General features: G+C 49.5%; 1 protein-coding gene across 2 annotated transcripts; it reads left to right on the top strand.

The window, feature by feature from the left end:
• Window positions 1-985: 985 nt before the first annotated feature.
• On the top strand, window positions 986-27,962 carry ARHGAP19 (Rho GTPase activating protein 19). Of its 2 annotated transcripts, none has more exons than XM_075504723.1 (12): window positions 986-1,043; window positions 13,978-14,243; window positions 18,607-18,687; window positions 19,033-19,242; window positions 19,832-20,058; window positions 20,595-20,681; window positions 21,643-21,708; window positions 22,441-22,629; window positions 23,348-23,446; window positions 24,022-24,114; window positions 24,596-24,664; window positions 25,154-27,962. In XM_075504723.1, the coding sequence occupies exons 1-12, from the start codon at window positions 1,000-1,002 to the stop codon at window positions 25,208-25,210; spliced, it is 1,488 nt and encodes a 495-aa protein (XP_075360838.1). In that variant the 5' UTR covers window positions 986-999; the 3' UTR covers window positions 25,211-27,962. The 2 variants fall into 2 exon arrangements, with proteins under 2 accessions (XP_075360838.1, XP_075360839.1); XM_075504724.1 differs by lacking the exon at window positions 986-1,043 and adding an exon at window positions 1,539-1,622 and having other exon boundaries at window positions 25,154-27,961.

Genomic DNA, 27,962 nt, shown 5'->3' with positions numbered 1-27,962 from the left:
ATTGTTTCTAAAAAGTTGTCTTTTTCTTGGTTGCTCCCTGAAAGCTCTGTGTAAATCCAGGTGCAGCAAGTGTGCAGGGGCACAGGGACAGCTAGGGGCAAGGCGGGTGCTTCCACGCACAAAGGAAAAAAACAAATAGGAAACAAAGAAATAAAACTGCTTTTCCAGTGTCTCTGTTCCTCTAGTTCCTCCTTGACGGTGAGCAAAGATAAAAAATACTCAAGCTGAGATGTGAGTTGGGGTTTGTGGTGTAACTCACGCTTCTTGGAGCACTTTGTGTGGTCTCTGCAGGCTCAGGCAGAACCTGCTGTGTCGGTTACACATAAGCCACGTTTTAAAAGTTTCCTTGAAATGAAATGGCTGCAACTTTTATTTTTCTACTCAATATTAAGGCTTGGACCGTCAGGTCTGCACAAGACTCTTAAAGACAGCACAGCAAGAACGTGCACAGCTCCTAACTGGTGCTGTGCACTGGCCCACGGCTCATGTGTGCTGGTCCTGCAGGTGTTAGCCGTTCTCCTCTGCCCTGCCAGGAGCTGTGGTGGCTCCTGCCACATGAAGGATGCTCAACCCGTAGGCAAAATGGCACATGAACCTTCTTGCCCCCTTTGCCCCCCCCCCCCCCCAGCAGTGGGAGCACGCCAGCCAGGCCCCACACGACGCCGGGGACGGCTGGGGCAGGCTGGCCGGCCGCCGTCGTGCCTCGGGCCCGCTGCGGAACCGCTCTGCCGCCCTGAGGGGTCTCCCCGCACCGCAGGGCTCTGCAGGGCCCCGCCGGGCCCACCGCCGGCCTACAACTCCCAACATGCCGCGCGCGGCATGGGAGGCCGTTCCTCCTCCCCCCCCGTCGTGCGCGAGGATCGGCAGTTGCCCGTTCGAACCGGCCAATGGCGGCGGGGCGGTGCCGGCTACAGCCAATGGCGATGTGCGTCTCGGGCGAGGCGGGGCCGAGGGGGGTGGTGCGGCGGACCAATGGGGAGGCGGAGCGGCAGGTATGAGATGGCGGCGGGAGCGCCGGTGCCCAGCGGGCGGTGCGGCGGCAGGTAGGAGCGGGGCTCCCCGGGGCTGGCACCCCTCGACCCCTGCCCGGGCGCCCTCCCCGGCCCCTCGCCGCGTTACGGGTCGCTGCCCGGCCCGGCCCCGCCCGCTGCGGGCACCCCGCACCCGCCCGCAGCGCGCCGCTGGCGGGCAGGCGCTGCCCGGCGCACCTCGGCCCCGGCCCGCCCATTGCGGTGCTTCCGCTGCGAGCCGGGCTCTCGCCGTCCCTGCTGCGGCGGGGCAGCAGCTCCCCCGGCCGCAGTCCCTGACCCCCTGCCCGCCGCGCCAGGCGGCCCCCGGCGCTCGGCCCGTGCCGGCAGGCAGCCCCGCGGGACAGCGGGGCTCGAGGTGTCAGCCCGCGGGTACCTCCGTCCCGTGGGTTCAGCCGCAGCGGCTGGGGAGCGCTCCCTGCAGCGTCCCTGTGCTGCATTGCAGGGGAACTACCGCCCGCTCCTCGCTCCTGCTCTAACCCGCCCGCCCTCGGGCAGGGGGCTGTTCCACCGGCACGCGTGTCCCTGCACTCACAGGTGAGTGCCGTGGCAGTTCTGCCCCTGCTCTGGCGCGGCCGCTGGCTGCCTGCAGAGGTACGAGGCGTGCTGTGGCCGGGCTGGCTCCTTCTCCCGCAGCCGCAGAGTGAGACCTAACAGCGAGCACTTGGCAGTTGCAGGGTTTGGTAGGGTGATGGCACTATATAGACTTGCTTTGCATCCAGCCCTTTCTCCCTTGCTTTGTCCACTCTACATGCGTTATTCTTGCTTTCTAAATATGCGTACGCTGTAAGCTTCACATAATTAATTTTTAGCACATACTTTTATATGCATAACCGTTCTGTGACTGCTGCCAATAAAATAGTGGAGACTGTACAAGCACCTCACTGGAACAGTGTTTTTGGATTACTGCTTAGAAGCTGTAATATATCTTCCTCTTTTTATTTTTTTTTCCTGCATGTGTGGTGTGAAGCTGCAAACTGAGTATCATTTGAGTGGTAATTCTTGTGGACTTGCAGAATAAATAGAGTTGAGGGCTGATGCCTCGTACCCAGCCTGATTCACAGTGGGGCTGTCCTGTTCTCTGCTGAGTGGGACCCATCCTGATGGCGTTTGCTGTGCTTATCTGTGCAAACTGCTGTGGTGCCTGGGTTGGGGCAGAGCGTTGCTCTGGAAGGAGGGATGAGGAGATGGTGCTTAGTGTGGCACGTTTGAGCTGGGAGTGCCTAAAATGCTGGACCTGGTAAAGGGATGAGTATGCTCTGTGCAGCTGACGCTTAGAGCACTTTTTTGGATAAAGCATTTTAAACGTGTCCTGGATCAGTCCAAATGACTAAACTTATTTGTTGTATGCTGATAGTTGTCCTTAGGATGTAATCCCCCAGTTCTTTACCCCCCCTCCCACCGCAAGTGATTGTGTTAAAGCAAAGCCTGAAGCGTAAGTTTTACTCCAATGCTTCCTGTCACCCACAGGTAGCGCTAGCAAATCGATCTCTTGCTTTGCAGGTCTATCACCACAAAGACCACAAAGCTTGGGTTTTTTTGTTTTTTTTTTTTAAAGTATGCGCCACAACCATGCTTTTGCCCCTATTTCCTCTCATCTGGAGAGAAGTGCGAGTTAGCTAGTAAAGCTTGCATGCTGCGCGTGTGGTCTTATAGCATGCAGACTTAAAGATTGGAAATGAAAGCTGGTTGTCTTAACCTCCTTACCAAATGTTACTGAGCATGACAAAAATGATTTGTGTGGATGTCTCTTCTGTTTGTGGTCTCTCTAACCTCTGCCTGGCTCTTCATAACTGAGAATGATGATTGCAGTTTGCCCGAGTGCTCAATTTCAAAAGAGAAACATCTGTCTGTTTAATGAATGCATTTAATGTTCGATTCAGTGCTTAAACGCTTTGCCAGGCACTCAGTGTTCACGTCGGCCATTTGATATGGCAGGGATGAGCGGAAGGGAAAAAGCCATGGGCCTGGAAGGCAGGATGTGCTGAAAAAAGGCATGAGACATCTTGCTAAAATGGCTTGATAGAGTGTCACTGCACAACTGGACATCAAGAGCTTATGTTGTAAACAGGCAATGCAAGGAGACACAATTGCCATCTATGTTTTACTGCAAATAGGAAAATGTTCACTGTAAACATGAGTTAATGGCAAAAAGTCGAAGTGACTTGCTGAGGGTCATGCAGAAAAAGTGGTTGATTTCAGACTTAAAGCCAAGTCTGAATGCATGGCTACTTTTCTCTGAAGACAGCCTGGAGCAGGGGACAATCTTATTCAAACATTCCTTTCTCCACAGCTCTCACTAAAATCTTTGAGACCTAGACTTGCGTTTAACCCCCTACTCAGTCCAATCCCTGTCAGGCGCACATCCAGACCCGAACTTAAGGCTGTGTTGCATTTGCAGTGTTTTTGTATATTTGCACGTAACACCCTGTCCTGTTCTCATCCAGGGCCTGGGATGGGCTTGGACAACAGGATCCTTGTTCTGCTACGCTTCAGTTTATTGTCTGTTTGCATGAAGGGGGAGCGCTGCTTGCCCACGTAACCCAAAGCAGCGTCTGCATCTCCTTGCCAGCCTAGTCATTGCCTTGTTGCTGTGTGCACATTTACATGCATATGAAAATGTCACCGGGCTTCATTAACGCTCCTTTAAAGGTCCCTGGGCACTCAGTTCAGTCTGAAACTGAAGCACTGAGTGCTGGACACTGTGCTGGGAAATCAAATTCCTTGTCCTAAAGGTCAACAGTCTTGAGTGTGTGTTGGTTTAATAAGTGGCATGAACAGATGGGAAGGAGACAGGGCAGCATAGAAATGTTGGCTAATATCTAATGGTTGCACTGAAGTCAAGTTCCTCTTGGAAATACTGCCCCTCTGTAAGCTGGATTAGGCTCCTGGTCACCGCTGAGGCCCTGTATCGTCCACTTGTTTCAGAGTTAGCTCTTTCTGTAGGATCTCATTTTCACTTGTTCCCTAGCTGGAGGCAAGATGAGGGAGCCGAGGCCCTTTCTTTAGCCTGTGCTCTGCTGGGTTCAGGCACGGACCGGCTGTGATGCTTTTGTGCAGAAGTAGCAGGCTCTCGCCAAACCTGCGCTGTGATCTGGGGGACTGATGCTGTGGGTTCCTGTGGTCCCAAGTCACAGGGGTCTTGGAGCCAGCTTGGGAAGAGAAATGGGAGGAACCGCGGCCCCATGGTGTGATAAATTTGGCTGACCCTTTGTTTCAGAGCTTCACAGGTCTGGTGTGCTGCTAGCCTCTCATCCCGGTAATGCATTACATTTATCGTTGTGTCTGACAAGAGTGTTGGGCCCTTTTCTCTGAGGTGCAACAGCCTCAGTCCCTGGCTCTTGGCCTTTCTCACCTCTACGCTAGGTAATTGCAATTAAGCTATCTAGAGTTTCCTCATAATTTTTTTCAGAAACTGTAGATAGTGGGGCATGTGATAAGCTGCTTAAATAATTGCCTGCCAGCTGGCTTACGAGAACTTTTAATGTGTTTGCTTTTGGCCTATAAAGCTCTAATAATTTGGAGTCTGGCCAAAACATCCTTTCTTCTTGAGTGGTAATGTGGCAGCTCTGATTTTTTCAGAGGCAGGAAGTTCTCAGGGGAGCCGGCATTAGTTTCCCTCTTTGTTTTGCTGGAGTTCAGGCTCAATGTTGAAACGTAGCTTTATGGTTTGGGAGTTCCATGTGGGCATTCCTACAGCCCCGCTTGTGAGCTGTCATACAGCAGGAGACACGCGTGCTACGGCTGGCCGTGCCTTGGAGAACGGGAAGTCTTTTTAGGGAACATCCTTCACAAGCTCTCGGGGTGCCTGGAGCTCTCCTCTCATGCACGTGCCACTCCGCGTCCTCCTGAGCGGCACCCGGAGCAGCACATAAACATATCACTGCTCCCTGGGCTCTGCAGAGAAACCGGGTGAATCCAGACAGAGATGACCTGTCAGGCGGGATGGGAAGAGAAGTGTTTTCTGACCAGGATGGGAGAGTTGCATAAAGTGACAGCATAGGTTATTGTCATACGAATTCTGGCATCTGTGTACAATATTCCAGTTTTTGACATCCTAGCTTGCCCAAATCCCCTTCAAAAGCTCTAGGCTCCCATTCTGTTCAATTTGGTGAGTTAATTGGGCTGCTTTGTGCATCTCCGTCTCTCCGGTACTGCATGCTGTGCTGCTCTGTGGCTGGCCTAGCCTGTTTATCTGTGTGCCTCAGCAGCCCTGACCAGATGTCACCAGCTTATTTAAATGCTGGCATGCATCCAGGTGTGCCTCATTGCAATTCCAGCTTGTGAGAGTTTACACATCTGGAACATGGGATGTGGCCTCTGACATACTCAGTGGTGTCTGCAGAGGATTGCTGATGAGAAGGGATTTGATGTGCTCTCATCCTTTGCAGACGCCACCATGATACAAAAGACAGATGCAAGCATGCAGCTTGCCCATCGCACCTCCAGAGCTAAGAAGCATTGTGGAGTTACAAAAGTGTAATGAACGTAAACAAGAGCTGTGACTTCCCGAGTACCTTTGTCCTCTGTATTTGCCAGGCTATGACCACAAAATCTCACCCAACAGCACTGTTGGGAGCTGGCTGTGGGTCCTGAGCCAGGTCTTAGTATCCCCTCGGTCCAGAAAAAACAACAGCAGTCGAGCGAACCTGTGAGTGCTACAGCACACTATACTCAAATTGCGGTGCTTTGCTTGAGTGCTGACAGTTGATGGTGGGATGGGATTCCTGAACGTGTTCTGGGCACCAGTTGGTGCTACCAATTTTGGGTGATTATTGTCCTGTGGGAGAACTGGAGGAAAACATCTTTCCTTTCTGGGTTGCTCTGAGTTTCCAGACTAGTTGCTACAATAGCTTGTTAATTTTGCTGTGTTGTTTTTGTGTGATTGCTTGATTTTATTTTTTTTTCATGTCAGAAGTAAACCTGATTGTTGTGGAGCTCATCTTTATAGATGGTAATTCTGCTCTGACCTGGACACTGTCTCAGAGCTACTGGACTGAGAAGCATCTACATGGTGTATGTTTGGTAGTCTCTGAACTGCATTTTTCCCTGCCTCTGAAGGATGCCTTAGGGCTCTTATCTTCAAGTGTAAGGGTGACAATCTGAGGTGCATGCAGCAATTTGAGTGCTAGAGGCCAAGGAGGTAAAGGTAGGACTGGGCCATGCCTCTTACTGACTTCCAGTACACTCAAAATGGGGAAGTAACAAGTTAGACATTTTAAAATGGGGAGAGTAAGGGAATACTATCATTGTTGGCAATTGGAAAGTACCCATGCACGCTCTGAGGATACAGCAGATGTGTGGACCTTGCGGTCCACCCAGCTAAGGACCAAACAGACAAAAGTGGAAAGAAACTTCCTACCTGGGATACAAATGAAGCTGAAGAGCACTCAGTTGTTGAGAGTCTGTGGACAGACGTTCAGTAAAGAATTTTAGATTACACAAGAAAGGTGTTAGGGTTCATGGAAGGAGGAGGTGTCCTTGCAGTTCGTTAGTTTGATTTGTAGTCAAAGGTTGTGGTGGGTAATTCTGCAGTGCATGGGGAGAAAAGGCCCAGAATCCCTGTCCTAGACATGCGACACAGCACTCGGGGCAGATACCACCTGGTACGTTATTCACAAAGCAAATGGCTTAAATTAGTAAAATAAAGCAAAAAAGATGCATTGTTTTGTCATGATTATAACTATATGACTGGGGCAGGGAAAAGTACATCAATACGGTTTCTACGCAGATTAGTCCCAGGCCCTGGTGACCTTCTCCCGAGGGAGGCAGCGTGCCTGGCTGGCATGTTCTGGGTGGTGGGATGTGGCTGCAGGGCTTCCTTGGGCTGCGACCCTCCCACGTCCAGATGTGGCCAGGCAGTGCCCTGCGGTGCTGCCAGGCTCTGCCGGCTCCCCGGCACTGCTGGCCTGTTGTCTCTGCCTCGCCAGCGGCTCCCGGCCAGTGCCTGGAGCTCAGCTCTTGCCTCCTCAGCACCACGTCCCAGCCGTCCCTGCCTGATAGCTTTCAAACCAGCTCCTTTGTGCTCGGTCCCATGTTGCCCCTCGTGCAGGAGCTGGATTTCTTCTAAATGTCTGCAGTGTGACCTGATTATTTTTCCTGTCCTTCCTCGCCCTCCTTTTTAATAGCATCTACAGAAAAGCTGGCAGAGTTCAGTAATATCAGTCATGCTGACTGATAGTGCTGCCTCTTCTCTTGGGATTCCTCCCCTTTTCTGTCCCTCCAGCATTCATTTCAGATTTAGCTATCGGCCCTCTAAAGACAGGGTATTGCCTTTGTTCTGTGTTTGTACAGCATGGAGCACAGTGGAGTCCCCAGCTGTGACCGAGGTTCCCAGTGCCACAGTGATAAAAGTGAATAGATCAGTAATGAGAAGAGGCAGCTGCTGCCATCTAAAAAGAGTCCGTTTTGGTGCTGGTTTCAGTGAAATCAGGATTGGATCTAAGGCTCCTCTTCTATTGCTGCTCCCAGTAGGGGTTTATATTAAAATAAAGACACAAACTTTAGACTGCACTGAAAGTCATGAAAATCAGAGTGGCATTGCTATTTAATGCTGTTAGACTGTGTTATTCTGATCTTAAGGCAGACACATGATCTTGCAGATCTTTAATGTGAAATGACTGGGTTTCTGGCAGTAGCTGTGTTTCTGCATTTTTTACAGAGCCTTGGGTAGGAGGCTGAGCCATCGCGCACCGTGGGATCATCCAGAGCTGTGGTGGTGGTGCTGGGAAGGGGGCTTGGTGAGGAATACCGCCGTGAACAAGCGGTTCCTCTCTAAGGCGCCTCTTAGTTCTTTTCCTCCTTCTAGCACTAGAAGGCATCTGGATACTCTGATGTTGTGGTGATGGCCGATCGAAGTGCTGCTTTGTTGACTTTAAAATATTCCAGTGGCTATTGTTAAAGATATCACATAAGAATTCGCTGAGGTCGAAGTTGAGAAATTTGATGCTGAAATACACATTTCTTGATGTTTCACTGTCTTGCTGCTGCAGTTTTCTTTGACACTGGTAATATGTTGCATTTTGAGTTTCTTCCAAAGCACACTTCCCCCGCCTCTTCCAACCCTTTTATCTTCCTAGATAGGTCCATCTCCAGGTTCACATCACAGATGTGTAGCTGATGTTTCTGAGGTCTGCTCTGAGTCCTTTACTGAGACAGAATTTGAATTCTTATAATATAGCAGTGACTTGGATATCCAATTTACCCGATGTCCAAAAGATGGCCAGGTGTTACATTAGTTCCAGGTTGTCCAGCACAGACTGCCATCACATAATAGCAGCTTTCTTCCCCAGCTCCTTGCTGTTTAAATTGTATATTATTATCTGGTTCCCATAGCCAAAAGGCTGAATCACTGTGTTAGCTGTTCAAATGTGAAGAAAGCAAAGCAAAAATTAAAAAGGCAGTGTTATCTATTATGGCTTGCTTATATTAAGTCTAGAGACACTGGCCAAGGATTGGCACCCACTGTGCTATGCACTGTGTACTCATCACAGAAGGACTCTCTCTGCCCCTAAAGACCTTATGAGTACAACCCCTGGCAAAAATTGCTGCGTGTTTTTCTTGACATTTTTCAGAGGCGTGTCAGTCATCCTATGAAGAGTTACTGTGCTAAATCTGAGGCCTGAATGTGATCTTTGTTACGCCGCCTTACAAGAATGTACAGTCCTCGACGCAAACTTAACTGTGAAGTCACTTCTAATGTCTCTACAGTCCATCCCCATTAGAATTCTGTTAAATCTTTTTTTTTTTTTAATCTAGGAAATAATTTGTCTTCTAGTCCTTTTGTACTTAAAATGATTCCACATAATTCCACTACGGTTCTTTCATCTCTTTGCAAAATCTGGGATGGCTCCTATCTGGCTCTGGAAATACTGTCTTCAGACATCCTCATTAATTGATTCCTTACTCTGGCACAACGTAGGAAACGATGACACTTCTCTCTCCCTGGGGAAATATGAGCCTGTGCGCATCTGTCCCGTCTCCCTTTGTGCTTAGCCAGGCAAAGAATCGCTCACGTTTTGTGTTCTTTACCACTGCCTGCTTATCGCCCTGCTCTCAGTATTTGGTAGTAGCCTGGCTGTTTCTCACAGTCTAAAGATTTTGTTATTATAGAGGGAGATTTTCTTCCATTATCTGCCTTATTTTCAAAAGCTCTTTAATCCTTTTACTCCTGTATGGTAAGACTCATCTACTGTGGTGCGTCTGAAGTGTTAGCTCTTTAGTGACAACATACGAAGTGCGTAAAATGGCACCAGAGATGGATTTTTGCCTACTGAATTAGGTACATCAGGCTCCTCTGAAATCTGCAGCTTCCAGCTTTTCCACTTTCCCAGCTAGACAAACACAGCTAATGCCTTGCCCCAAAGGTACCTCTTCCTTCTCTTTCTTGGCTTACTTCTGTTCTCCTTATGCTCTATTTCATGTTGCTTGAACCTGTTTCTGCCTTCACATGGGTGGAGTTGGAACAATATAAAATGTGTAAAAGCCACTAAAACTGTTAGGTCTCATCTATCTGAATGTAAGCTTCCTGCCACATGAGCTAATCTGCCTGCTTGCACAGCTCTTGCAGCACAGATTCAATCACCAGGTTTTGCCAGTTAAAGTCTCATTTTTGCCCTAGTTTCCAAGGCATTTCCCTGGCCTGGATCTAGTTACCTTAGGGATTAATTGATCCATCATGATTTTGACCTCCTGCACCATCCACTCCCCATGAAATGATGGGGCTGTCATGCCTGAAGCAAGAATGTTGTGTGTGACAGACAGCTTTCTTTGTGACTTGGCTGGGATCACAGGCTTCGCTCCTAAAAGATACTAGAATGGCAAGAATCTCAACACAATATAGGACCCATTTTTTTTAATCTGCTGTCTTAATCACAAGCCTATTAGTACAAGGTTTTATTATTCATTGGGATTTGATTTTATTCATGGGATTGGAGAGGAAGCTATTTATTACTTTATTTTATCATCTTTTGATGTGTCGTAAAGCAATCTGAGATCACAGCATGTAGAAAATACAACTCTGTAATTGCAAGCAAAACAAAAAAGCAATAACTCCTGAATACATGTTTGTCTCCCCTTTGCTGCTGTTATATAAACTGTGAGTGTAGGTAGAGTACATCTATCTTCCTTTTTTAACATAAAAACAGCAGATGGGGCACATGGCTTTTTCTGAAGGTTATAGTATGTGCAGCAGTGAGGATTGGCAGGGTTATTGTGTGTAAAGCCAGTGGGGGCTTTATCTTTGCTCAGAAATAGGGGTTTGCTTCACATTTCCATTTTGATTAGCAATAATGATACAAAGGCAAATTTTCTGTGCGAGGAAGAGCTGCTAATAAAGTGACCTTTCAAAATTAAGTAGCTCATTGAAGTGCCATACCACAATAAGAGTACACAAGGCTGGTCCCAGCTGCGGCAGGCAGGGAAACTGGATGGGAATCCAGAGAAACGTGGAACGGGAAACCTGAAGTGGATGAACGGTACACAGTGGCACAGTAATGGTAGCAAAGAACAATAGCCAGGTGCTGTTTCCAGCTCTGGAGAGGCCGTTCTACATGTTTTGTCTTTGAAAGGATCTAAAAGTGTGAAAGGCAGTGGCAGAGAGTGTTTCTAGCAAGGTTTCTGGGCACAGGGTTGTGCAGTTAAGGGACTCGGTTATTGTCCTGCCAGTGCCGTAACATCGGTTGTGCTTGAATGCTGTTGGGAATGTGTTTGCATGGCTTTACTCATGGTAAACGCAGGGTAGATTTGGGGCTATTTTGTAGATTCCTCTTGGATACAGGTGGAGAGCACTTAATATACCACGCTGGTCCTAATTCAAAACCCCGGTTTCTATGTAGGAATTATTTGCCGTTAAACTCCAGCTACGCAGCCTTTGGCAAGAGACATGAATCAATTTGTCCAGCTTTTCTTTTCTGTTTTGTCTCTGTGTGAAGGCTGATGCCCAGTGTGTGCCAAGGGGGCCTTTCAGACCCAATAATGCGCCCTTGTGTCTCGTAGCATGCGTGGAATTTGCATAGGCTGTGCTGGGACAGGCAGGTTTCTTTTGTTGCTGGAAACAAGGAGCAAGTTCTTTTCCCTGTCTCTGCTTCCTAATGCCTCTCCAAAAGCTCTCAGCACTCATGTAAGAAATTTACTTTTTTCTATTTATTTTTGCATTAAATATTGTTAAACTTTGTGCAACTTGTAACGCTGGTTGTGCGGAGAAGTCATGTCAGTCAGTTCTAGTTGACAAAATTGTTTAATTTTCTTTCTCTGAATCTAGATATCTAATTGTCAGAGGGAGCAGATAATATGTGATGCTTGATGTAACTGCTGCAAAGTATTTGCATATCTTCTCTGTGGGGAAACAAAACTGCTAGTGAGTGAATAACAGTGCACGGATCATTGCAGGCAGGGTCACTGGGCCTATACACTTGCTATTAACCCTTCTCAGGATCTGTATTGCCACAGAATGGGTTGTCATGGGTTTCAGGCAAAGGGCTTGCTCCACATTATGGGCAGAGCTGGCACTTGTTTGTGCATTGTAGCCCTGTGCAATGAAATGTGAATATGATCAGATCGATTGGCAGTTGCTTTTTGGCAGCTGATACCGAGTCGTTGCGTTTCGGTCTTGATTTATTGCAGATAACAAACTGCTGAAAAACAGACTGGGAGGTACTCGGAAAAATATGGCCCCCATTTGGAGTCGGCAGCATGCTCGCTAGGCCACTCTGAGCGATGCAGCTGGGAGCCTTTAAGAGCTTTCTAAAATTCTAGATGACCTGGCAAATTGCCTTGCAGTCTGCCTTGCAGACCTTCCTCCTCTCCATCCTCTTGAAGGAGTCTTTGACATCCGTGGAGAGCAGTGGCAAGGGGAGACAGTTTCGTACGGATTCTCACAATGCAAGTGTTGCCGAGAGCCTCGTTTCCTCTGATTTCAAGTATCTTTCTCCTTGTGTAGCCTGAGTCCCAGCTTTTATTCTCTTATTCTGATCACACATCCTGGAAAACATGCCAAGGTGGTCTTTCAGGTCAAAGATGTACAGCAGTAGCTCAGATAACTGTTGGGTTCACAGATACTGCGTGGAGGCGGGCTGGAGTTCAGGTGACTTACCAGTATGTGCTTTGATGTCCTCCCCTTCTTTAGCTACTGTGGGTTTACATCAGAACAGTAAGTTGCTGAGATCTCTGAACTAGTAGCTGAAGTGCTCTGTTGCTTGAACCAATGGATGTAAGGTCCAGTGGGTTGCAAACGCTTTCGGTGGCAGGCGTGCTGAGCAGTGAGCACATACGCCCAGCATGGTCCGAACACGGTGATGTGTCCTCCACCCCTCAGCAGAGAGGAGAGGAAGGTCAAGGTGCTCCGGTCTTCTGTGGGGAAGCCTTTGGTGGCCTTGGGGTTGATCAGGAGAGCACATGCTTTCCGCGCCGGTGCCACACCACACCTAAGGGACTGGCGTGATCCCTGGTGCACGAGCACAGCATTTCTACTACCTCTGCACATGGCAGCTGCTGTTGGAAAATGTTGTTCAGTGGGAGCTCACAGCTGAGGGAGGGATGTTGAAACAGTGGAAAGGAAAGTATTATGTGAGAGCCCAAGAATGGTTAAAGGGTTGGGGAATGTTGTGCAGTGAAAGCACGCAGTGTGTGCGAGCTGGGTGGGTAGGCAGCCTCCACCCAGAGCCCTGGAAGAACTGGCACACCAACTTGCAGGGCCAGGCCAGCGCTTTATAGCCGAGTAGGACATTGAGGCAGTAGCTTGTGACTGGAGAATAATGACACTTATCCTCACTTTTAAGTAAAAGAGGGACAGGAGAAGCAAGCTAGGCAACTCGAGCCTGTGGGCTTGGCTTCAGAGGCACCCAAGTGTTTGAAACAGTGGTGGGAAGGTGGTAATAGAAGACTTAGAGGTAGATGGAAATTGGGATAAGCTTTAAGTGTGAGCATTAAGAACGCCAATTAATCTGAGATATCTCTTTGATAACTCTTTATTTTGATTTTGGACATGGTAAACGTAGCTTACGTGACCTCTGGTAGGGCTAAGTGTCTGTTATAGATAACCCTTAGCAGAGCAGTGTCTCAGATGAATCCCTTTTCCCGTGTCACATGAGAAGCTATGAAATGGAGAAAGTAGGCGTCAGTAGAGAATAGGGGGGTCGGGTAAAGGACAGCCTGAAGAAGAGGCAAGAACTGGATGAGCTGGAAAGAGATGTTCTAGGAGAAAGGTTACTAGGGGTTCCTCAAGGACTGACCTTGCGTGGCTTGTGCTAATACTGATGAATTCCCGCTCTCTCCAGACTCGGAGTGCATAGCTGGGCAGTTATCATAGCTGGCAGAGAGCAGTAACCAAAGCGTTGGCAGCTTGTCACATGGGAGCATTTGACCGCATCCCTAGCAGAACTGTGGGTCAGTGTTATTGCATGTTTATGATCTTAAAAACAACGTCCTAGGGCATGGGAACTATCTATTTGTTGATAGGAAGGTAGGGATGATGGCACGGCGATGGGAACTGATGAGTATAAGCTGGCCATGAAAAAATTTAGATTGAGATCTAGACTTTCAGGACACTGGGCGTGGATTTCTGGGCAGGAAAGGAGACAGAACCAAACTTATTTATGACTGAGAGTGGTAAGTTAATGTAAAATATTGGGTGTCGTATCTGCCTGAGCTAGTAGGATGTAGATACAGTGAAAGCTTTAGTTGGGTGTTGCCATGTGTTGCATATGTTACCATCACGCTATCGAGTACTAGTCTTGGGCTGTGTTGTACAAACAGGCCAGAAATGTTTTTGCTCCAAAGGGAAATGTAACTGCGCTGTGCTGAACTCTCACCGAAGACAGACAGTGCTGATGGTGTAGACTGGTGGCTCCTGTGTCAGCAGATGTCTCCTTCAGGGCAGACCAGCTGGCTGTAAAAAACAAAGCAATGAGGAGTTACTGTATTTTCTTTTTTCTCCTTCCCTTTTTTCCAGTGATGCCATCTGCAATTTTGTCATTTGCAATGACTCCTCCCTCCGTAGTCAGCCGATCATCTTCAATCCTGACTTCTTCGTGGAAAAGCTGCGCCATGAAAAACCAGAGGTGTTCACAGAGCTCGTTGTCAGCAACATTACCAGGCTCATTGACTTGCCTGGGGCAGAGCTGGCCCAACTAATGGGAGAGGAGGACCCAAAGCTGCCTGGGGCAAACAGCACAGCCTCTGGATTTTTTCGTTCTCTGATGTCTCTGAAGCGCAAGGGTGAGTATGGCATGATGCCTGGTGCCCACCTTTAGGGTGATGCCGACTGTCATCATCTGTTACACATAGTTTACAAAACTTTCAGTGTAGGCCTGTTGTTTTGAGCTTGTGTTGAATGCTTAATACTGCAGGTTTGTAATCTGTGGGGATGCCAGCTCTAGAAAGGAGTAAAATAGAGGCCAGGAGATTCATCCAGGAAATGCCCTGCCACTTCTAGAGTACTCTTCTTCTGGGGGTTATTGCTGTGGTTTGTTTATGTCAGGTTGGCCTCGGTGTGTCTGCTGCTTGCTCTGCTCAGTGCAGCACAAACCACAGAGATACAGCTTTGGTCCCTGAGTGTTTCTGGTCTGGCTGTGGATAGCACTGTGCTGGAGAGGGGTGCCTGAACAAGCTGCAGGTTCTTCCAGTACACACCAAGGTCTGTCTGCTTGTTTGTGTAAGTGGTATTCCATGCTCTGTTTTTCTTAGCTCGTTAGCTTTCCTCATAAGTAATGGAATATCAGTAAAGGCTGAGAAGTTTGCATCAGGTTCCATGAAGAACAATAATGCCCAGGCTTTCCAGGTCACTGACTTCACTCAGTACGCCCTGTGTCCTACAGTAGCTGTCTGAGCTCTCTGGAAGGTCTTGTCTGTGCAGCTGAGAAATCTGTAAGCATCTCCCATCCAAATGCCAGTGCCACTCTGATCCACGTCCCAATCCAGTGAGTCAGTGACAAAGCTCTGCAGACTGACTCTGCTCGAGCCCAGATTCAACCCTGGGAGATAACATATTTCTCTTTCTCTCTGAGGCAAGCATTGAGCTGGGGCTTTCTTCTGGTAAACTGACAATTCTTACCTTCTCTTTCAAGTTCAGCTGTCTTGGTTATGATACATAGCCACAGGCCCCTTCTCAGAAGTCTGAGATTTGCTTTTGAGCACAGTTGTGTTCGGATCCTCTCCTCTTCACTGGCTGGCATTTACCACTCTGTTTTGTTGTCACTAAAATGGTGTTCTAGATGTGTGTGCGTGTGCCTTCTTCCACCTCTGCCCACACTCAAGGGGGAGCCTGGTTCTCCTGGTAAGTTCAGTTAAACCTTCTCACTCATCTAGACAGAAACTGCCTCCATCTGGGCACCTCTCGCATACCTTGTCAGCTCTGGTTTCCTAGCTAGACTGGCTGTCTGCTGGCAGAGAATCTGTGGGTAGCTGCCTTCAGATGTTCGCAGCCTGAGGTTGAATGTTTCTGATCAGTCTTCCCCTTCCTTTGAGCAATTCTGCTACTGTGAGTACCTCTGAGAAGGGAGCTATCAGTATGTCCGAGTATGGCTTTTTTTTTTTTCTTCAACCTTTATATAGTTTCTCTAAGTGTTTTTGATTCTACGAAACCTATTCCTCCATTGTGTTTCAGAAGGACAAGGTCTGCAATTTTCTGGTGCTGGCTTCAGCCCTCCACTCCTGGCTCATTCAGGGGGAACCCTGATAGATACACTCACCCTGGGCTGGACAGCACTGCAGGGGAAAATCAAGTACTGCAAATCAAGTCCTTTAGCATCCTTAAGTGAGAATTATTCAATATCACCATGACTTACCTTGCTGCTCCATAATAACAAGTCTTCACACTGTGCCCAAACTGCAGTTAGGCTGTGCTCACACCTGTTACTGCTCCTGCCTCTGTTCCAGGAGAGTAGCAGAACACCTTAAATTCAGACACTTGACAAACACAAGCCAGTGAGTAACCAAGTTCAAAGTGTTTTCTTAGCGTGTATGGAAACTTCCCTGTTCTTGTCAAAACCTTCTAGCAGGGGCTTGTGAGCCTTCTCTAGCTCATTTTTTAAAATTATCTGTACTCTGCTGGAGCACTGCTCTTATCAGACCTGACATCTCCTGCTAGCTTTCTTCCCCAAGAGCTCCGCCTTCCCCCATTCAGACATCTCCATGGCCATGTGTCTCACTACAGCTACAGCTAGCAGATGTTTCCAAGTCTGCTGGCTGCACTCCCAGGCTGCAATAGCAGTGTCTCCCTGCATTGACAGGCACTGTCTGTGAACTCCTTGGCCAAACTCTGAGAAAAAGTAGTTTGTGCTTACAGAGAAAATCAGTTTCATGTACTGTGTTTCATCTTGGAGCCATCATTAGTTTTTCTTCATGTTATAGACCAGCTAGAACAAACAGGTTTTATTTCTTCAAAGCCAGAGGCCAAGGACCATAGATCCTCAGAGCTGATCAAACTGCAAATACAACTCCTTTGAGCATTAGGAAACTCAATCTCATGCTGCTGTTTAGTTTCAGAAACAATCATACAATAACATCTAAGCCTTCGTAACTCAGCGTCCATTCTCCAGACACTTCTTTCAAGTTTCTTTGAGAATCAAATTCTCATTTGGATATCAACTTCTGACTTCAAAAGTAAATCGAATTTGTCAGGCCCTGCATGTGTCAAGAAAATGTATTTTCCTCTTCCATTCCTGGCCACCATTGATTCTATCTGTTGAATGTCTAATGAGTTTAGTTTTCTTCAAGGACAAGAATCTTGCCGACCATTCTCTCCCTTCACACTCAAGCCTTTCAGATCTTATGTGTGGATCAAGAGGTCACATTGCCCTCCTTTCTCCCGCAAGACTGAAGCATGCGATTTATCAGAGGGAGGTCAGAAAGTTCTTGATTTAACGGGAGGCTGGAGTTCCTGGTGGCTTACCATGTATTTCAGAAGTCCTGGAAGAAAGTGGAACATTCTTCAGGCAGAATAAATTTAGTTGCACAAGAAGGCTGCTAGAGAAGTGCGCAGGGTTAACCAGGTCTTTCCCACATGCTGTGAGCATCAACGCCACAGAACAGTAAGATCTGTAGTACAACAGACCAAAAGCTAGTAAAATCAAAATGTGCTATGGGGGGAAAAAAAAAAACCAAGAGAAAGCTTGTGGGGGAGATAACTTTTATCAGACCAGCCAATGTGCTGCTTGGATAAGGAGGGAAATCTTCATTCACAGACAGCTGGGGTGCAAATGCCCAGCTCGCCCTCAGAAGTGGCCCATGCTTCTGGCAGTCTGGTCATGGAGAAAGGAAGAATATTATTTTCTTAAATCTGTTGGCTCTTTGAAGCCTAAGTGCAAGGGCAGAACAAACCAGCTCTGTACCTGCTTCCAGTTCTCAGTCCCAGCCAGCATGTTGCGTTATGGTCTATCCAGCACCTTGTCTCTAGCTGCAGTCAAAACCTACGTGCATCTGAGGAAGGAAGTGGTGCTTAGGGCTCTGGTTGCTTCCAGTGAAGCCCCTGGGAGTTGCCTCAGCTTTCTGAGGGGCAGAGCTTGCTGGCTGTGTGTGTCTGATGGAAAAAGCTACTCACTAGCAAGACTCCATTTATTAGAAAATACTGTCCTGCTGGATAAAGCACTCCTGGGAAGTCCCTCTCTGGACAAGAACAGTTTTCTGCATTGGTTCAACAAGTGCCTCTCAGTTAAATGGGCTGCTTCATCTAATGTTTCCTTCCATGCAAGGATCTCCTTCCTTTCAGCTCAGGTGCTTCTATCTTCTTTTGGGGCTGTAGCCTATGTTGAATGGAGTTCTGGAGCTGGCAGATCATGCCTGATCTGTAACAGCCCCATGAGATGAAAGCAAACCTCAGGAGTGAGAGGACCTGTCAGTGCTCCATGTGGAGAAGAGCCCAGTTCATTGCTTCGCTACTCCTTTTTTTTTTCTAGCTCTTCCTTGTTCAGCTTTCTGATACTTCATACTTTACTGTACTCAGGCCAAGGCAGCTGACATGGAAGAGAGATTCACTGGAATTAGGGAATTCCAGGGACTACCCATCCCTGAAAAGAAGGCCAGTGTGAACCAGTTAGATCATGTCTGCTCTCCCCACTAGTGCTTGTTTCCCTCTCCCATAGTCTCATAGCTGCAGTTCTTCTTTCTGCTCTGCTCCATGTCAAGCCACAGTGAGGATTAATCTGGACATTCCTTCCCAGGTGTGGAGTGTGCAAATGTAGCAGGCACCTGGGCAGTCCAGGCTGTCACATCTGCCCTTCCCATTTTGCTGTTCCCATAAGGTCTGGGCTTGCAGATTATATGCCCTTTAAAACTGAAGCATCTGCTCTGGTGTTGTTTTCTTTTCAGGAGCTAGAGAATGTTTGCTTTAGCTGATATAACTGTAATTAAGCTGAGGTAAGAAGCAGGATGATGAAGCCCTTGTAAGTACAGCATGGTGAGATGAAGTGACTTATTTGGGAGTGCTTGTGATATCTCACATCTGTGGGGGTCCTTGTGACCTTCACCCTTAGTGTTTTGGGGCACTGGTCTTTGCATGCTGAGATCCTGTTCTTTGGGGACCACTCATCTCTGTGGCTGTTGGGGTTTAAGCTGCCTGAACATGTTATCTTCTGTTCTGCAGAGAAAGGGGTGGTGTTTGGCTCACCGCTGACGGAAGAAGGCATTGCACAGGTCTCCCAGCTAATAGAGTATCTGCACAAAAGTAAGTGACTCTGTCTTGCTGTCTTCCTATCCCAAGGGGTATCTGTCTGGCCCACCTCTGGTCTCTGGTGCAGACAGAGTGAAAAGCTCTGAGCTCTCCAGCAGCACGAGTTTGGGGCTGGACTAGGCGACTGTTCCCCAGAATTGCCTAGCAGATATGTTAATCTCTTTCCCTCTGTGCATGGACCTTTTCTATTGATGGGAGCCAGCTTGAAGTCGTGTCTCTGAATGCAGCTCACTGAGGTTTGCTCTCAAGCTCTGGAAAGGGGAGGGAACTGCTTTAGTAAGAAGATGGGAATCAGCCTCTGATTAATCAGTGGCCTTTTTTCTCCCCTCTGCTGAGCAGATCTAAGAGCAGAAGGCTTGTTTCGGGTGCCAGGCAACAGCATCAGGCAACAGATCCTAAAGGATGCTCTGAACAGTGGTACAGATATTGACCTGGACTCCGGAGAGTTTCATTCCAACGATGTGGCCACCCTGCTTAAGATGTTCCTGGGTGAATTACCAGAGCCACTGCTGACGCACAAGCACTTCCATGCCCACCTCAAAATTGCAGGTGAGTGAGCAACAAGAGGCAGTGATGAGCAGAGGGAATGGAGCCAGCATCCTAGAGCTGGTAACGCTACAGAGCTGCACACTAGGCTGTGGAAGTGTAATCCTTAAAGGCAGGGTAAGAAGGAATCTTCCTGCCATCTCAGCCTAATGGTGGAAAGACTGGAACTCAAAATCCTAAGGAATCAGACCAAGTCTGTCTAGCCCAGTCTTCTCTCTCCAGCAATAAACAGATACCTACAGGAGTAGAGCCCACATTGGTAACCTGGGTTTCCATCTGTTTTGAGTCTGGGGGTCTCCTGAGCGAGGTGTGGTTTCTATGTACTTAACTGTTATTGAACTACCTTATATGAACTTTCTCCATCTTGCCTTCAACCCATCACAAGTCTTAGCAACCCTGTTGCCCTGTGGGAGGAGTATCATACATCAGGTGGGGAGCTTGGGAGCTGGGGGAGAAAGAGACAGAGGGCCAAGAACTGTGCAGGAGTTTGGAGGAGATCTGCATGTGAAGAGGGAAGGGTAACCGGTTGCAATAGGCCTGCTGTTAGAGAAAGTAACGTATGTCCTTCATGTTCTGCCTTGTGATTTGGCAGACTTGACGCTGTTTGATGAGAAGGGGAATAAGACCAGCACTCCAGACAAAGAGCGCCAAATTGAAGCCCTCCAGCTGCTGTTTTTGATCCTTCCCGCGCCCAACCGCAGTCTGCTCAAACTGCTGCTGGACTTGCTCTACCAGACCGCCAAGAAGCAGGACAAGAACAAGATGTCTGCCCACAATCTTGCCCTCATGTTTGCACCCCACATCCTATGGCCCAGAAACGTGAGCAATGTTTGGGTGTGGGTGGGATATTGCAAGGTAGAAAGCAGAGGCTTGGCAGGCCTACAGGGGAAGAACCAAGATGGGAAGATGAAGTATTGATACAGTGATGTGAGGGTTGGAGGCTGGGATGGTGAGGTGGAGCTTCCTGGCAGGACTTAGTCCTAGTGTTGAGTCCAGACCTGCTGTAGGTCTCATTTGCAACTGATGCTTCACCTTTTTCAGTAAAATTGAAAGCACAGCACAGTCCTGCTTCTTTTAATAATGACAGTTCTAGACAAACGTTGCAGATATCTCTGCAAGGTTTCTTGTGCTGCTGGTGAACTGTTTGACCCCAGAGTTGTCTAGTTCTCCTCCTCTCAGAGTAGCTTTGGCTCTGTGAGCTCTGCTTGTTGGTGTGCTGTGAGCCCTGCCTGCCAGTCTCCTCAGAGCAGGTCTCCTGCTGAGTGTGTGTCTATGTCCCAGAGACAGCAAGGGCAGCAGAGACCCTTCCTCCTCCCCTTCTAACTGCTGTGCCTTTGGCTGTGTCCCCTTGCCAGGTGACAGCAAATGACCTTCAGGAGAATATCACAAAGCTAAACAACGGAGTGACCTTCATGATCAAACACTCTCAGAAACTCTTCAAGGTAAGTGCGCTTTGGGGTCTTGCTCTCCCTGGCCCTTCAGCAGGATACTGAATGTCCCTTGTCCAGACAGATCCCAGGTGTCAAGTGTATATTCTGGATGCTCTCTTCTGTGTTGGGAGCAGGAGGATTTCTTCAAGAAACTGTTCCTTTAGTGGCTAAGGAGGAGGTCTTTGCTGGGCAGGCGGCCCAGGAGAAGGAAGGCAGCCCCAGAGGTGGCTTTGTGCCTGGGCAGGTCAGAAGCACGGTGCAGGGTAATACCACCCTCTGCTGGACACCCAGCACCTGCTGCCCGGCCAGGAAACCGGGGTCCTGGGGGCAGGTAGCGACCGGGCTCCCCTCGGGTTCTGGCAGGATAAGGAAACTGAAGGGGCTTGTCCTGGATGAGTGCTGCCAAGAGCTGAATCCCTAATACAGCGGGTCATTTTGTTGTGAACTTTTCTGCAAGTGGTAGTCAACCCACTGGTGTCACAAGCACAGCCTGCTGTCTTGGGCCTCTGTCTAGCTCGGAGCGGGGTGCTGTCAGGAGCGTGGGGCTGTCTGCAGGTTCCCCCAAGGAAGTCTTTCTGCAACAGGCAGTCTCTTGACTTCTCAGGACCTTCCTGGTCACTGTAGGCATCTGCTCTCTTTGCAGAGAGTCCTCCCATAGAAAGTTCCCCTTCGGCCTTCTTTGTCAGGCCTCTGTTTGGCCAGCTCAGAGTTGGGGGAATTGCTTGGAAAAAGTTCCTGTGGAACCCTGCTCTTAGTCTGTGTTCCACTTGTGCTGGTTGCCTGCATCAAAAGGAAACTGCACTGCACTGGGGACATGAAATCCCATTGCTTTGTCTGCCCTAAACAGCTGAGTCTTGATGTAAGTGGCTTGTGTGGTATGGTTGAAGGGCAGCCGCTCTTGCTGGGGCCACTCTTGCCCCGGGGCCAAACATACTAAACATACGTTTGGCCTTTTCTCTGCTCGTTGCCACAGGCCCCAGCGTACATCCGGGAGTGTGCCAGGCTGCACTATCTGGGATCCAGAGCCCACACATCAAAGGTAAGGCAAGCAAATGCAGCGCCTGCCCTCCATGAAAGGGCAGAGGCTGTGATACTATGAAGGGATCCTTGTGAGTGAAAGAAGCTGAAAACAAACCAAGTCATGAAAGAGGATCTGTCAGAGATCAGGAGTGAGGGAACCATATGGTGTGGTAGTGCAGGCGGCTGCATTAGGGAAATTGGGCAGAGTTGAAGCATCTGTTAATCAAAAGCACAGGGAAAGCTACCAGCCCCTGTTTAGCAGCAAACCTGCTCCCTGTGCCCGGTACATGCAGCACCTGCTCCTTCATGGGGTTGTGCCTTCCAAACAGACAGATGCGCCTGCTGCCATGGCCAGGCTGCCTGGAAGAGGGGCTGGGATAAAGGCTACTCGCTGCCACCGGGACAAGATTTGTCTGTGTCTTGCCAATAAATGCTTCCCTGCCTCATATAGCTGCAGAAGAGGGAAGATGCATTGCAAGGAGCTGCACTGACCCTTCTCAAGCCTGGAAGGGCTTCTGCAGCTGGAATCCAGGAGGGGAGGGAAGAAGCAATGGGGTCACCTTTGTATTGCTGTCACCTCTTCCTGGCACAGGGCCTGCTGGTGCAGTGCTGCTGCAGAAGGGTAGGGAAAACACAGCCCTGTGCATTCACTGGGGTTGAGGCAGCTCACAAGACTCTTCCCAGCCTGGCTCAGATGGGTGGCTCGTTTGGATTAAAACATGGCAAGCAACTGCTGTCTCCGCTTTCCCAGGACGACCTGGATTTGCTGACGTCTCCTGGTTCCAAGGAGCTGCAGCCCCTCAAGTCTCAGAAGCGAAGCCGGCTGGACACTTGCCATCAGGAGGAGACCCAGCAGCGCACGGAGGAGGCACTGAAGGAGCTCTTCCGCCATGTCCACAATATGCCTGACTCTGCAAAGAAGAAGAAGCTTATCCGGCAGGTAGTGTGGGGAGGAAAGATATCTCTGGGGTGTGCTTGTCAGCACAATCCTGGGCACAGGGCTAAAGGCAGGGTCTTCTTGAGAGCTGCTCCTAATCCTGGGCAGACTGGGGAGTGGGCTTTGGGCTGTGTAAGGGGCAGAGCTGTAAGAAGGCAGGGGAGGAGGCTGCCTATCCTGGATGTGGCTGACAGTGGAGCTTGCTGCACCAAGCTGTCTTCCAAGCCAGGGACTTGCCAGCCAGCAGTTCCCTAGTCCTGACTGTGGCCTTGTTGAGCTTCCTCCTTGAGAAAGGGAAAAGTCTTGTCCCCTCTTTGCCTGCGGGGAGTGGACCAATTGGTCTCCTCTCAGTCCCGTGAGCGTTCCCAGCCAACCTGCTGCTCCAGAGAGACTGGTTGATATGGTCAGCACCAGTCCTGGCTGCCAGCCTCCAGCTGCTGCCCAACCCTCTTTCTACTCCAACAGCTGCTGCTTTTGGCTAATCTGGTAGCCAGCACAAAGAAGCCTCACACCCAAGCTCCCTGTAGTCCTGGGTGGGAGTTGTGGCCTTCCCCTGCTTTCTTCTCCCTGCAGCTCTCAGCTGCTCCTCCATTTTAGGGTGCAGAAGAGACAAACTGAGTTCTAGGCAGAGGGCAGCAGGTAGAGCAGTACACAGCAGCAAGGGACTGGTGTAACTGTAACAGTAACTGTGCTAACATACTGCCCTTGTGTTTCCTCCTAGTTTAATAAGCATCCTACAGCTCTCACTCCTGGCTCTGATGTACCCACATCCCCAGCACCACGACGCACCCGCTCACGCTCCTTCAGCGGCCTCATTAAGGTAAAGGTAGCCTCTGACCCATGCTCTCTGCTGTGAGTTTCTGATGTTGCTCTCTGCTTCTGCCTTGCCCTGGCTTGAATGAGGCCCTCAAAGGGTAGGGACTGTTCAAAGTATTGGCTGCCAAAGAACACGGATCCACTGGGGACAGAAAAGGCAGCACCGTGACAATAAGCCTTGTTAGTATAAAGTGTAATTATCTATGAAACGCATGGCTGTAGGATCTATGCATCTTTCTGAAGGATTGGTTGCTTCCCGAGATGAGATGAGGACTGACAGGTCATGTAGTCTAGCCTGTTAGCACACTGTAGGCTACCCCACAGCAGCATGTACCTGCTTCTGACAGGCTGGGCTCCTGGCCAGGCCTCGGGCCAGTTCCCAAACCCTTTACAATCAGGCAGGCTCATCCTAGTGGCATGGTATTTCAGGTGGTTCTGCTTTGCAATCTTTGTCCCAGCTTGGCTTCCTTTTTTCTTTCTCAGCATCCAACTGCTTACCAGCAATGCATCCTGCTCCTTCCCTTTCTTTTTCACTTTGCACCCTAAGCACTAGCCAACAGCCCTCTCTTCTTATGGCAGCGGAAGGTTTTGGGAACCCCAGTTATCCTGGAGAGGAAGAGCAGGGATGCCACACCGGAGCCTGAGCGAGTCAACAAAGAGAATGTCCACCTGGTAAGAGCTGCTCCCAGCGCTGCTGAAGCTGCTGGTAGGGGAGCATGTGAAGGGAGTTTGAGTGCAACTTGGGCACTCGTTTCAGCGATCCTTGGGGGGCTGCTTGCTGTTCTCTGCTCAGGAGCAGGTTTCCAAGTTTCTTCTGTATGATCAAATAAGGTCTTAGGAAGCTGCTGTGAGGAGAGCAGAGCAGGTGGCGGGGGCAGCATCGAGACAGGGGTGGGCCATCACTTCAGTCTTGTCCCTCTGGCTGTGTTGCAGCCCTGGGGCATTGGCTTGTGCCCCCTTCCCTCTCCCGTCCTCCTCCACAAGCTGTACAGAGCCTGCTGCCTGTGGGTAGTAGGGCTGTCCCATGGCCCAGAAAAACCAAGAGTGGATTTGGGTGGTAGCTGCTCTCTGGTCATACAGTCTGCTCCCAGGGAAGGCTGTGAATGCCACTTCATTCCCCAGCTCTCTAGTCCTATTTCCCTTTCTTGTCCAGTTACAGAAATGTGGATCTCCGGCTCACATGTCCCAAGGGAAGCTGAAATCTTTGGAGGGCCGGAAAGAGGTGAGACACACACATGCCCATTCTCCTTCCTGTAGGGAACCTGGCCTGCTGGGCTCCGACACCTGCAGAGGTGATAGCACGCACACAAGGCTCTGTGACAGCTGTGGTCCCGTGGCTTGTAGCAGTCTGCTCCATGCCGAACTGCAGGCAGTTGGCATGCTGGAAGCTGGGCCTTGAAGGGTTTCACCCAAGCAGGTGTGTACAGCCCTTCTACCTGTGAGCTGGCAGGCTGGCTGTCACAGGAAGCAGAGGGAAGCTAGCAGCACAGGGTAGTGCTAACAGCCTGTCAGGGTGGCAATGGGACAAGAGGTTGGTACAGCCCAAGACCGACTGCTGTGTTTGTCCCCATCTGCTCACTGCCTCTTGTCTAGTGTTCTGCTTTGGTAAAAGGTGTGGGAGGCAGACTCCAGGGGGAGGACAGCACTTGAACCTTTTCTTGCATGGCATTGTGTGTCTCAAGCATTCAATTGCTCTAATTCTCTGCTCCAGGAATCCTGTAGACGCATCCGAGCCCACCTGCTTTCCAAGGATTCATCATCCCTCTGAATCGTCTTGCACCAACGCATGGGTGGGGAATGCCCAGTCTCGCAAGCTGTGAATCATGTGCTGCACTGAGAGGGGAGTGCTGCAGGCTCACAGCAACCCTCACCAACATGGCAGCACTCTTGAAACCAGACCTTTGCAAAAACTGCAGGGACTTGTTTCTTTCTGTATATAAATTGTATTTCATTCTACTATGGGGCAAACCACTATCTAACCAAAACTTGTGCAGCATGTCTGACCTGCTGGCTCTGGGAAGAGCTGGAGTGCTTGCTTACAAGGAGAGCCCTGTGCATTGTGGGGCTGTTTGCACTCCTAGCTTTCTTTGCAATGTTGCTAGGCTGTATTTTTTTGCTTTTCTGCTCTGAGTTTTTAACACATTGGCTTGTTTTTGCTCCCTCTCCTCTGTTAGCAGTGAGAATGATGGACTCCAACCTTCACCTGCATCCTGACAGCTAACCTTACCTCCAGGCCTCCTCTGGAGCCATGCCCTCCTCTGCTTCCTCTGGGCTCCGTGTTGCCCTGCTGTCCCTGGAGGGCTGGAGTGCACAAACGGTACAGAGCATAGGATGGGCCTGGGAGAAGAGGAGAGGCTCTGCGTGCCATCATTTCAAGTGGGGCCATGGGAAAGCAGCTTCCCCAATAAATTCATCCCTCTGTTTCAGCTTGAGCTGGAGGCAGCCCTTGCTCACTGCTTTTGTGTTTCCATGGCACAGTGTGGCTACTGGGCTCTGCCTGATGAGCAAGGAGTGTCTCTGCTTTGTATTTCCCCAGGGAGGCTAAGCTGAGCGGGGCAGGAGGCTGGCAAAGGCTGTCCGGGGCAGGACAGCCTAGTCTTTGGAAGCGGGGGTGTCTGGGGCAGGCAGAGCCTGGTGGCTGTGTGTGCAGCATAGGAACAGCATCAGCAGCATGAGAGGTGGGGGAGGGCTCCAGCCATTTGTGATCTGCTGCAAATGGTGCCAAAGGCTTTGGCTCAAGATATCTGGATGGCTGGTCAGGCAACTGGCTGATTAGTCATTAAACTGGGGGAAAGGGCTGGAGCTGGGTTCAGCTCTTTGGCCTGAGCTGCAGAAATGAGATGAAACCATCTAGATATGGGATAAACCCCCATCACAGCTGGCCAGTGTCAGCTGCCTTGTTAAGCTAAAGGGCTCCAATAAGCCAATCTTGCCAAGTACCTGTCTGCAAGCACTCTGGGGTAGGAAACAGACAGGGTCACCACTGTGAAATAAAGATTTAATCAGCTGGGGAACCATCTAAACACTTCTCAGCCCTTCTTGGTGAAGCAAATAATCTCTGGAATCCAATTATAATTGTCTTCTAATCTTTAAGAACCAGCAGCCAGCAGGAGTTAGAGCTCTGTCCTTGACAGCTTTCTGAGACAACTCGTGGCAGGAGGTGTGAATATTGGGATGTGAGCAGGGAGTTCAGTCTGACTGGCTAGAGCTGTCAAAACAGGGCATCGGAGCCCTGTGCAGCTTAGCTGAAATTTGTCACTCTTTTTTTACTGTGGGTTTTTTTTTTTGAGATACAAAGCTATGTGCCTCATGCTGCTCTGTCTAAAGGGACATTCCTGGTACTTTATCGGGGGTGCCTGTCCCCAGTCTGACCCCAAATTGGAGGAGCTGCCTTGAAAATGTAGGGGGTAGTGGAACTGTAGATATGTGGGTTGGGAGTTGCTGGTGTTAGGAGCCTCTGTCGCAGCAAAGAAAGAGCTTTGGTTCTTCAGGGACAGAGCAGGCGAGGATGCTGTGAGGAAGGGCAGAGGCTGTTTGCTGTGGTAGTAGTAGTATGTGCTTTTTGGATGTGTCTATAATAATCCCCTCTGGAGGCTGAAGCTGTCTATGTGCTCTTCTCCAAAGGGCACGGTGTGTTTTGCTGACTGCACTTCTACCCTGCCCCTGCAGTCTGCTGTTAGTGGAGACCTGGGGATCTTGGCTTTGCTTCTGAACAGAGATGAGGCAGAGCCGCAGGCTGAGCAGCAGCGCATGGAGAGCTGGGTCTGGTCCTGCTATCTCTGCTCTTACTTGCATCAGGGGCGGTTGCTGGGTGAAGCATTTTTTCATCCCATCCCTCCTCTCCCCATTGCCCCTTACTTGAGCATACATCTCTGTATGGGTGTCTGCTTGGCAAGGCAATCTTGTTCCTAGGACTAAATACGCTGCTCCTGCATAGATAAGAGGAACGTAACTCTTCTCTCCAGTGTCCCCCCTTACTGATGGCTCTAGTAAAGGGACTCTGTCTGGCTTCTGGCACAGCTGAGATTTGCTTAGCTCTAAGAAAAATTATCAGTGGGGCATCAGCCGGCATTTTGCATGTCTCAGATGCCTTCCCTGCCAAAGGGGTGGGTGCAGTCTCCAGACAGGGCAGTCCCAGGAGGGGTTTAGTGCCCTGGGCTTTAGCCCATGGTGCTGTGGTCCCTATGCTGAGAATGGTGGTGGCTAACAGATTCGGCCTCTAGGACCCTTGGCTGTTGCAGTCCCAATATGTTCACACTGTCTCACAGGCGAGGGGGAGTTTTAGTCATGCTTGGATGTGTCTCATTTGTCTGCCCTGTGCAATGACTCACAAGGATGCTTCCTCCCAGAGCAGCCACTAACTGTTCCCAGAGTCTGTCATTTCCAAAGTATTTTTAATCTTTGTCCTTATTTATATATGCTATGTATGCACTGTTTCAGACTGTTGCCTTTCTGTGTGTTTGTGTGAAAACCCCATATTAAATGCTTTTATTTTTAGTGGTTTTGCTCAGTGGCTTAAG

The sequence above is a fragment of the Mycteria americana genome, chromosome 6 (genome assembly GCF_035582795.1).
Source record: "Mycteria americana isolate JAX WOST 10 ecotype Jacksonville Zoo and Gardens chromosome 6, USCA_MyAme_1.0, whole genome shotgun sequence".
Classification (NCBI taxonomy): Eukaryota; Metazoa; Chordata; class Aves; order Ciconiiformes; family Ciconiidae; genus Mycteria; species Mycteria americana.
The sequence above is the reverse complement of the archived record's forward strand: the minus strand, read 5'-3'. Positions and strand labels throughout refer to the sequence as shown.